The following is a 12,603-nucleotide window of genomic DNA, read 5'->3' as shown; positions in this document are numbered from 1 at the left end:
TAAAAAAATAAGAAATTAAGAAAGTTTTTAATTTTTAATAAATTTATTAAGATTATAGTAAATCTAAGCTATAATATATTATTAAATAAATTAAATATAATAAGCTAATTAAAGAGCCTGCTAAATATTTAGAAAATATTTATTAATTAATAAATAATTATTATCTTTATTATTTTAAAAAGTCCTAATTACTTCTTCCTTAATCTTAATAAAGCTTAACTTTAAGAAGGGGGGTACTATTATAGTATAAAGTTATAATATTTATTTAATTAGATTCTATCTTAATTATCTATCTTTATTCCTATATTTAAGCTATATTATTCTTAATTCTATTATAGTTTTTTAAGCTATGTCCTATCTATTACCTGATACCTACTATTCTGCTGTTCTGTCTGGTTAGCTCCTAGTTAATGAATATCTGAATCTGACTCTGCACCCTGACAGTAACTATATAACATGCAACCACATGCTAAACTACATGCTAAACCACATACCAAGTAACCAAGGATATTCAAGAGAGCAGTAATAATTAACTTACCTATATTATACTAGTAACTCAACCAGGCAATATAAATAGTAATATAATAACCCCCTGAAGTACTAAGAGGCAAGCATTTTATTTTGTTACTTCTAATACCTTCTTACTATCCTTGTACTACGTGTAGCTTTGTTTCCTTTACCAATACTATCTATACCCAAGCATCTCGCCAGCGAGATGCTTACAAATATATTAATTTATTAAGAGGAATTTTTAAAATATAGGTTAGATTAAGAAATATATATATAAAAGAGTATTTTTTTAAAATATTTATATTATAATAATATCTTTATTTATTACTAATATATCTAGTAAATTATTTATTATTATTTATTATTTTATTTAAAATATAATATAATATTATTTATATCTTATTTAATAAAATATAATTAAAGAAAATAATATTCTATATATTATTATTATTTCTAGTATTAAATAAAAAAAGTAGATTATATTATATTAATTAAGACTAGCTCTCTCTTAATAAAGTATTAAATTAGATTAGGTATAATATATATAGTATATAGATATATTATTAAGGAGAGAGAAAATAATTATTATAATAATTATATATTAAGTAATTAAGAATAATTAGAAAAATAGTAATAATTAAGTTATTTATATTATACTAGTAACTTAACTAGATAATATAAATAATAATATAATAATCCCTAAAATACTAAAAAGTAAGTACTTTATCTTATTACTTCTAATACCTTCCTACTATCTTTGTACTCTGTGTAGCTTTGCTTCCCTTACTAACCCTACCCATACCCAAGCGCCTTGCCAGCGAGACGCTTACAAACATGTCTAAACTATTGGACCAAAAGGTCACTATGATCAGACCTGATATCTGATCTACCCGAATCCCACCTTATATATCTAGTAATTTAATTACCTTAGTACCAGTATATCTAGTACATGTTGTAACAACTATCTCCTTCCTTAAGATAAGGCTTGACTGCAAGCCGACTAGCATATATTCAGTAGGGACCCCCAGCCCTAAGCTAGCTAGGCTAAGCTAAGCTAAGCTAAGCTAAGGACTGTGAGCAGGTAGGCGTGGTTCAAATCTGGTAGCGCAACCAGGTCTAGCGGGATCCAACCCAGCCCTAGCACCCAGATTTCCTCATCGTCATCTTCCAATTCCACCATACCGCCCCCAACACGCTGCACATTAAGCAGCCGAAAAACGTTGCAATTGATAGAACGCAACAACCTCTCTGTCTGATCTTCAGTCTTAAAGCGACGAAGGAAGATCTCAGTGGCATGAGTCTACCTTGCGCAGGCTGCAACACCAGCGGCCCTGCCAGACATAGCCTGGATCTCTCCAAGGCCGGGATGTACTAGCAGGACCACTGGGAAACACTTCTTATGCAGACGGGCGTACTGAGTGTACTACTATCCTAGGTTTGGACGCATATAAGAATGGACCTCTACCGGACTATTATTCCTATGCTACCAGGACTTGGCGCATCGCAGGCAACACGGCGTCCACGTGACGGCGGACGAACCAGCGGGAGCAACCGGAGCGACCGGAGCCAGGATAACTGCTGGGGCAGCGGGGATGACGGGAGCCGGTGCAACGACAACGGCCGGAGCAGCCGGAGTCACAGGAGCAGATGTGGCGGCGGGAGAGACAGCAGGGGTCACCATAATGCTGGGGGTGACAGCAGCAGCGGAGGACACAGGGGAGACGGTCCCACCAGATGACGAAGCAGCGGCGGCGGGGACCCCGAGAGACGACGCAGCGGCAGGTGTTGCAGGCACCACGGCCGGCATAGGTGCGGGGGGGTTCGACGCGGGAACCTACGAACAGTCAGTACGACAGATCTGCGCCGCCAGAACGAGAACACCCACAGAGGAGGAGGATGCTCTTACAAGTAACTATGATCAGACCTGATGGGTAGATGGCTGTGGTTCGAATCCGGCTGGTGTCATTGTGCGACAATGATAATCAAGTCCTAGGGTTGGGTAGTCCCACTAGACCTGAATAGGTGCTAGGGTCGGTAGAGAGTCCCACTAGGCTGAATAGGTGCTAGGGCTGGGTTAAAAATCCTGCTAGACCTAAATAGGTGCTAGGGCTAGGTTCCCTGCTAGACCTGGTTGCGCTACCAGATTTGAATCACGCGGCCACGCCTATCCATGCCTTTCTGCCCATCTAAACTGCTACCTGCTTTAGATGCGCCACACATTCTTCGTGATTATATATTCTTCACAATTTTTAATATTTTAACTTATTTTTATTATTATTATAATATAATATACCTAAATCTCTAGATTTTAATAAATCTTACTTACTTGAAGCTATTATTATAATTTAAAAGTAAAAAAAACCAAATATTATAAAGATTATATAAGAATTTAATATACTTAATTTTATATTTTAAATATACTTTAAAAAACTAAAGATACTAGTAATATTAATAATAATAAATAAGAATCTTTTATAGCTATATTAGGAGAAGGCCTTAATTAACTAGATTATATAAATATAAAAATAAAATATCTTATTAACTTTTATAATTATTATAATATAGGTAAATTAAATACTTATTTATATAGGATTAGATAAGTAAGTTAGTAAAATATAGTTATATTAATTTAAATTATATATACTAGTAGATCTAGAACTTACTTTAATAAAGTAGAAGACTAAGAAATTAAGATAAATATAAGTAAAGAATACTAGCTTACTTTAATACTAGTATAATCTTTTAAAATTACTTTTTTATAAGGTTCTAGCTTGCCTTATTTATAACTTTAATAAATATAATTTCTAACTAGATAAAGATTATAATAGAAAGGTTTTTAGAGATCCTAAATGTCACGGCGCGAAGCTGTAGTACCTATCTAGTTAGATTCTGCCTTGACTGTCTACCCTTATTCCTATATTTAAGCCATATTATCCTTAATCCTATTATAATTCTTTAAGCTATATCTTATCTATTATCTAATACTTACTATTCTACTATTCTATCTAGTTAGCTTTTAATTAATAAATATCTAAATCTAATTTTACTCCCTAATATTATATAGCTCCTCTCTATTAGGAATTAATTATTACTATTATACCTACCTTATTATCTATATTATCTAAAAATATAAAAACCCTCCTATATAATACCCCTAATAAATTAAGATAATATATTATTAAGATATACTAGTTCTTTACTATTATTATAGAAGAACTTTATAAATTATTTATTTTATACTTTATTATTACTAATCTTTTTAATTATATTTAATAAAAAGATAGTATAATTAAGTACTAGAAAATATAAATTAAAGAAATTTAATAGGAATTATTTAAAATACTTATTTAAAATAATATACTTTTTTAATTATTATTTTTTTTTAAAAAAAATACTAATATTATTATTTTTTTTATTATTATTATTATTCTTATTATATTTATTTTTATTATCTAAATTTTTAAATAATTTTTTAATTTTAATAAGTTTAATAGTTAATAAAATAATCTAAAATACTTTATTTTTTAAATTTATTAAAAAATAATTATAAACCTTAATTATTTTCTAATCTTAAATAATAGAATAATTTATATAACTAGTTACCTTAAAGAAACCTTATATACTTAAATCTTACTATATATTTAAAATAAAATTTATAAATTAAATAATTATATTAAGATTTTAGAAATCCTAGAAAAAGCTTTTAAAGACTTAAATTTAGAAATTAATATTTATATTAATTTATTCTATCTCTAATAAATCTATTATAAATTTAATATCTTTTTTACTAAATTTTAATATCTTATATTAAAAGAAAATATAAATAAAGATATCTTATTTATAATTCTAGAATAAATTATTAGTTAAAAATTTTAAAAAATATTAATATATTTTAAAACTTTATTATAATATTATAATTTTATTAATTATCTATAAAATCTAGAAAACTATTACTACTATTATATAAGTATTATCCTATTCTTATTTATAAAGAATTTCTAGCCTTCTTAATCTATTTTAAAGCTAATTCCTACTACCTAAATTCCTATAGATTCTATTAATCCTATTATTACTACTACTTTTATTAAAGATCTAATAGATTTATCTACTATTTATTACCTTAATTATTAAACCTAATATTTATATTATTACTATAGTAATATTAATTATCTAGTAGGTAGTTATTTATACCTTAACTAAAGATTAACTAGCTATATTTTTATATTTATTACTAAACTAGATCTATACTCCCTATTAATTAAAATCTTGCCTATTAAATACCTTATATCCCCTAAATTAGAAAATAGAGTATCCCTAACCTAAACTATAATTAAGAATACCCCTAGTACTCCCTTTATCTATTAAAAGCTATAATAGCTAGAATAATAATAGAGGAGAAAAGTTATTAATTTAAATTAATAATTTTATTTATTAATTTAAAAATTTTTAATAAGACTTTATTAATTTTTATTATAATTAATTCTAGAGTTAAGAATAAATATTTTATAAATTATAATTAAGTTATAAATAATTAACTAGAAATATTATTATTAAGAAATCTTATTTTATTAAGAAGATTTAATAATATTTTAATAAAATCTAATTATATTATTTATTTTATTTATTTAATTTAAAAAATTTATAATTATACTAAAAAAAATACTACTTTTTTTATAATTTAATTTATATATTTTTTTATTATTTTTAATTTATCTTAATTAAAAATTTATAACTCTTAAATTAAATTTACTAATTATATTATTTTATTTAAAAGCTTTTATTATAAAAAATACTATAATATATTTTTAAAATTTATAAAGATTTTAATATTATATAATATATTACTAAAAATTTCTTTCTAATATCTTAACTCTTACCTTAAACTTCTAAAGAATTAAAATATTACTAGAGTCTTAATTACTACCTATACTATATATACCTGCTATAGATACTAGATATTTATTACTATTATTATAGATATTAAAGCTACTTTAAATTTTATTATTATTATTAAATCTAAGTTATAAGAGTAATTACTTCTTAAATTTACTAAATTTTATAATATATTCTTACTAAAGAAGGTTAAATACCTGCTATTTTATTAATCTAATAATTATAAGATTAAATTATTACTTAGAAAAATCTTACCTTTTAAAATTCTATATAATATATTCTAAGATAAACTAAAAGTTTTAAAAAAATAAATTAAAGAGAATTTAAAGAAAGATTTTATTTATTTTAATTTTTTTTTTATTATATTCTCTATTTTATTTATAAAAAAATTTAGAAAAAACCTATAATTCTATATAAATTACTAAGCTCTAAATATAATTATTATAAAAGATTATTATTTATTACTATTAATAAAAGAGATACTAAATAATCTAAAAAAAATAAAATATTTCTTAAAAATTAATATTATCTCTATTTTTAATAATCTATAGATTAAAAAAGAATAAGAATATCTTACTACTTTTTAAATTTAATTAAGCTTATTTAAATTTTTAATAATATTATTTAAACTTACTAGAACCCTAATATTATTCTAGAGATTTATTAATAAAGCTTTATATAATTATTTAAATATTTTTTATATTATATATTTAAATAATATTCTAATTTATAGCTAAATCTATACTAAATATACTTATTATATTTAATAAGTATTAAAATATCTATAAGTAATAGAACTTTATACTAAATTTAGTAAATATAAATTTTTTATATGCAAGATAAAGTTCTTAAAACTAATTATAGATAAAGATAGCTTCTAAATAAATCCTAATAAAGTAAAAATAATTATTAAATAAGAAATACTAACCTATCTAATTAATATTTAAGTCTTTATTAGCTTTAGGAACTTTTATTACTAATTTATTTATAATTTTTTAAAAATTATTAGATTATTAGTTAACTTAATTAAAAAAGATATTAACTTTAACTAAATATTTATTTATTAAAAAATATTTAAATAATTAAAAGCTACTTTTATAAATATTTTAATATTAAAATTTTTTAACTAGTTAAAAAATATAATTCTAGAAATTAATATCTTTAATTATATATTTATTAAAATATTATTATAATATAATAATAAAAATATATTATATCTTATTATATTTTTCTTTAAAAAATATTTTATAATAAAATATAATTATAAGATTTATAATAAAGAATTATTAATTATTATTTATTACTTTAAAAAATAGTATCCTAAACTAGAAGGAACTCTATTACTTATAAAGATTATTATAGATTACTAGAATCTAGAATATTTTATATTAATTAAGCTACTAAATTATTAATAAGCTTGCTAGTCTAAATTTTTATTAAAATTTAATTTCTAAATATATTATTATTTTAGGAAGTTAGATACTAAGCCTAATATATTAATTAGGAAATTAGAGGACCTATTTAAAAAGGGGAATAAATAATTTCTTTATTAGAGTTAGATTATTTTAAAATCTAAAAACTTACTATCTAAGACTATTACTAATCTAAGACTAAATATTAATAATTAATACTAAGTATACTTTACTAAATAACTTATTACTAATAAACTAATCTCCCTACTACTAATATTATAATTATTATTTAATAGAGCTTATCTATAAGATAAGAAGCTCTAATTTATTCTAAATATCTTAAAGAATAATTTATTAAGATATTCTAATATTATACTAGTTAATTATAAATATATTAATTTATATTTAAGATATTAAGATTAACTTTATATATTTAATTATAATAAGATAAAAGCTAAAATACTAAAACTCTATTATAAAAATCTTATTATTAAATATTCTAAAAAAACTAAAATATATAAATTAATATTATATAAATATTTCTAGCCTAGGATTTATAAGTATATTAATTAATAAATCTAGAATTATTACTTTTATTACTAAATTATTTCTTTTTAAGAAATAAAGTAAAAAATATTAAGATTTTTATTAATTTTTAAATATATCTAATAAGATATAAGTATAAATTTTATTATATACTTATTATTAAATAATAGCTATAATACTATTCTAGTTATAATTAATTATTTAATAAAGATAAAGTACTTCCTCCTTTATATTAAAATAATTAATACTAAAGAAGTAATTAATCTATATCTTAAATATATTTAAAAGCTTTATAATATTCTTAAAATAATTATATTAAATTATAAAATCTAATTTATTATTATCTTTTAGAAATACCTAATATCTTACTTAAAAATCTATAATCTATTATCTATTACTTATTACTTTAAAACTAATAATTAAACTAAATATATTAATATTATTTTAGGATAATACTTATAAATATATCTATTATACTTATAAGATAATTAGTCTAAATAATTATTAATAATTAAATTTATTACTAATTCTATCTACTCTAAGTCTATAAAAGTATTATTATTTATAGCTAATTATAGATTTTATCTAATATTAAGGTTTAAATTAAGCTACCTTACTATTTATCTTACTAAGAAAGATACTAAGAAATTTACTAATATTATATATAAGATTTATAAATTTATCTATACTAAAATCTTATTTATTTAAGCTTATTATAAAGTATAAGCTAATTACTAAAGATAACCTATATATTACTATATTATAGGGTAAGAAATCTAGCTAGATATCAGGGGGCAGAGTCGGATTCAGATATTCATTAACTAGGAGCTAACCAGACAGAATAGCAGAATAGTAAGTATTAGGTAATAGATAGAATATAGCTCCAAGAACTATAATAGGATTAAGAATAATATAGCTTAAATATAGGAATAAGGATAGATAATTAAGGTAAAATTTAACTAGATAGGTATTATAGTTTTATATTATAATAATACCCCCTTTCTTAAAGTTAAGCTCTATTAAAACTAGGAAGGAATTAGCTAGGGCTTTTTAAAATAATAAAGATAATAATTATTTATTAATTAATAAATATTTTCTAAATACTTAACAGGCTCTTTAATTAGCTTATTATATTTAATTTACTTAATAATATATTATAGCTTAGATTTACTATAATTTTAATAAATTTATTAGAAATTAAGAATTTTTTTAACTTCTTATTCTTTTAATTTTTCTACTTTAATAGATAATAATAGATTAAGATATTAATTAAATAAAGAATTATTAGTAGTAGGGTAGAGTAAAAATATATTAAATATAGAATAAATTCTTATACTTTTAGATAATTTAAGTTTATAAGTATATAGGCTAATAATTCTTTTAATATAATATAGTCTAAAGTTCTTTTAATCTAATTTTTTTTATAAGTAGAGTATTTAAATATTATAGATATCTAGCTAGACTTCTTATCCTATAATATAGTAATATATAGATTATCTTTAGTAATTAACTTATACTTTATAATAGGCTTGAGTAGATAAAATTTTAATATAAATAAATTTATAAATCTTATATATAGTATTAATAAACTTCTTAATATCTTTTTTAATAGAGTAAATAATAAGATAACTTAATTTAAATCCTAATATTAGATAAAATCTATAATTAGCTATAAATAGTAATACTTTTATAAACTTAGAATAGATAGAATTAATAATAAATTTAGTAATTAATAGCTATTTAAATTAATTATCTTATAAATATAATATATATACTTATAAGTATTATTCTAAAATAATATTAATATATTTAGTTTAATTATTAGTCTTAAAATAATAAATAATAAATAATAGGTTATAAATCTTTAGATAGGATATTAAATATTTCTAGAAAATAATAATAAACTAGATTTTATAATTTAATATAATTATTTTAGGAATATTATAGAGTTTCTAGATATATTTAAGATATAGATTAATTACTCTTTTAGTATTAATTATTTTAATATAAAAGAGGAAGTACTTTATCTTTATTAAATAATTAATTATAACTAGAATAATATTATAGCTATTATTTAATAATAAGTATATAATAAAGTCTATACTTATATCTTACTAGATATATTTAAAAATTAGTAAAGATTTTAATATTTCTTACTTTATTTTTTAAGAAAAAGTAATTTAGTAATAAAAATAATAATTCTAGATTTATTAATTAATATATTTATAAATTCTAGACTAGAAATATTTATATAATATTAATTTATATATTTTAATTTTTCTAGAATATCTAATAATAAGATTTTTATAATAAAGTCTTAATATTTTAACTTTTATTTTATTATAATTAAGTATATAAAATTAGTTTTAATATCTTAAGTATAAACTAGTATATTTATAATTAGCTAGTATAATATTAGAGTATTTTAGTAAATTATTCTTTAAAATATTTAGAATAAATTAGAGCTTCTTATCTTAAGAATAAGCTTTATTAAATAGTAGTTATAATATTAGTAGTAAGAAGATTAGTTTATTAATAGTAAGTTATTTAATAAAGTATACTTAATATTAGTTATTAATATTAAGTTTTAGATTAATAGTAATCTTAGATAACAGGTTTTTAGATTTTAAGATAGTTTAACTCTAGTAAAGGAATTATTTATCCCCCTTCTTAAATAAGTTTTCTAACCTCCTAGTTAGTATATTAAATTTAATACCTAATTTTCTAGAATAGTAGTATATTTAGAAGTTAAATTTTAATAGAAATTTAAATTAGTAGGCTTATTAATAATTTAATAATTTAATTAATATAAAATACTCTAAATTTTAGTAATTTATAATAATCTTTATAGATAATAAAATCTCTTTTAATTTAAAATATTATTCTTTAAAATAATAAATAATAATTAATAATTCTTTATTATAAATCTTATAATTATATTTTATTATAGAATATTTCTTAAAAAAAAATATAATAAAATATAATATATTTTTATTATTATATTATAATAATACTCTAGTAAATATATAATTAAAGATATTAATTTCTAGAATTATATTTTTTAACTAGTTAAAAGATTTTAATATTAGGGTATTTATAAAAGTAATTTTTAATTATTTAAATATTTTTTAATAAATAAATATCTAATTAAAATTAATATTCTTCTTAATTAAATTAACTAATAATCTAATAATTTTTAAAAAATTATAAATAAATTAGTAATAGAAATTCCTAAAATTAATAAAGATTTAAATATTAATTAAATAAATTAATATTTTTTATTTAATAATTATTTTTACTTTATTAAGATCTATTTAAAAGCTATTTTTATTTATAATTAGTTTTAGGAACTTTATCTTATATATAAAGAATTTATATTTATTAAATTTAGTATAAAGTTTTATTACTTATAGATATTTTAATACTTATTAAATATAATAAATATATTTAATATAGATTTAGTTATAAATTAGAATATTATTTAGATATATAATATAAAAGATATCTAAATAATTATATAAAACTTTATTAATAAATCTCTAGAATAATATTAGAGCTCTAGTAAGTCTAAATAATATTATTAAAGATTTAAATAAGCCTAATTAAATTTAAAAAATAATAAAGTATTTTTATCTTTTCTTAATTTATAGATTATTAAAAGTAAAAATAATATTAATTTTTAAGAAATATCTTATTTCTTTTAGATTATTTAGTATCTCTTTTATTAGTAGTAGTAAATAATAATCTTTTATAATAATTATATTTAGAACTTAATAATCTATATAGAATTATAGGCCTCCTCTAGATTTCTTTATAAATAAAATAGGAAATATAATAAAAAAGAAATTAAAATAAATAAAATTTTTTTTTAAATTCTTTTTAATTTATTTCTTTAAAATTTTTAATTTATCTTAGGATATATTATATAGGCTCTTAAAAAATAGGATTTTTCTAGGTAATAATTTAATCTTATAATTATTAGATTAGTAAGATAGCAGGTACTTAGCCTCCTTTAATAAGAATATATTATAGAATTTAATAAACTTAGAGAGTAATTACTCTTATAACTTAGATTTAATAATAATAATAGAATTTAAAATAATTTTAATATCTATAATAATAGTAATAAATATCTAGTATCTATAATAAGTATATATAGTATAAATAGTAATTAAGATTCTAGTAATATCTTAGTTCTTTAAAAATTTAGAGTAAGGATTAAAGTATTAAAAAAAAACTTTTAATAATATATTATATAATATTAAAATCTTTATAAATTTTAAAAATATATTATAGTACTTCTTATAATAAGAGCTTTTAAATAAAATAGTATAATTAATAAATCTAATCTAGAAATTATAAATCTTTAATTAAGATAAATTAAAAATAATAAAAAAATATATAAATTAGGTTATAAAAAAAATAATATTTTTTTTAATATAATTATAAATTCTTTAAATTAAATAAATAAAATAAATAATATAATTAAATTTTATTAAAATATTATTAAATTTTCTTAATAAAATAAAATTTTTTAATAATAATATTTTTAATTAATTATTTATAGCCTAATTATAATTTATAAAATATTTATTCTTAACTTTAGAATTAATTATAATAAAAATTAGTAAAATTTTATTAAGAATTTCTAGATTAATAAATAAAATTATTAATTTAGATTAGTAACTTTCTTTCTTTATTATTATTCTAGCTATTATAGCCTTTAATAGGTAGAGAAAGTACTAGGAGTATCCTTAATTATAGCTTAGGTTAAAGATATTCTATTTTCTAATTTAGAGAATAAGAAGTATTTAGTAGGTAAGATTCTAGTTAATAGAAAGTATAAATCTAGTTTAATAATAAATATAGAGATATAGCTAGTTAATCTTTAATTAGGATATAAGTAGCTACTTATTAAATAATTAGTATTACTATAATAATAATACAGACATTAAATTTAATAATTAAAGTAATAAGTAATAGATAAGTTTATTAAATCTTTAATAAGAGTAATAGTAATAATAGAATTAATAAGACCTATAGGAATTTAAGTAGCAGGAATTAGCTTTAAGATAGATTAGGAAGGCTAGAAATTCTTTATAAATAGGGATAAGATAGTACTTATATAATAATAATAATAATTTTCTAGATTTTATAAGTAATTAATAAAATTATAATATTATATTAAGGTCTTAAAGTATATTAATATTTCTTAAAATTCTTAATTAATACCCTATTTTAA

General features: G+C 19.1%; 1 protein-coding gene across 1 annotated transcript; it reads right to left on the bottom strand.

The window, feature by feature from the left end:
- Positions 1 to 1,564: 1,564 nt before the first annotated feature.
- Positions 1,565 to 12,313, bottom strand: P175DRAFT_0555271 (uncharacterized protein; the record flags this gene model as incomplete). Its single annotated transcript, XM_040900621.1, has 4 exons — positions 1,565 to 1,758; positions 2,050 to 2,344; positions 2,435 to 2,518; positions 12,308 to 12,313. 4 exons carry the CDS (start codon positions 12,311 to 12,313, stop codon positions 1,565 to 1,567), a joined length of 579 nt encoding a protein of 192 aa, XP_040753999.1.
- Positions 12,314 to 12,603: the final 290 nt, after the last annotated feature.

The sequence above is a fragment of the Aspergillus ochraceoroseus genome (assembly GCF_002846915.1).
Source record: "Aspergillus ochraceoroseus IBT 24754 chromosome Unknown P175scaffold_2, whole genome shotgun sequence".
Taxonomy (NCBI): Eukaryota; Fungi; Ascomycota; class Eurotiomycetes; order Eurotiales; family Aspergillaceae; genus Aspergillus; species Aspergillus ochraceoroseus.
The sequence above is the reverse complement of the archived record's forward strand: the minus strand, read 5'-3'. Positions and strand labels throughout refer to the sequence as shown.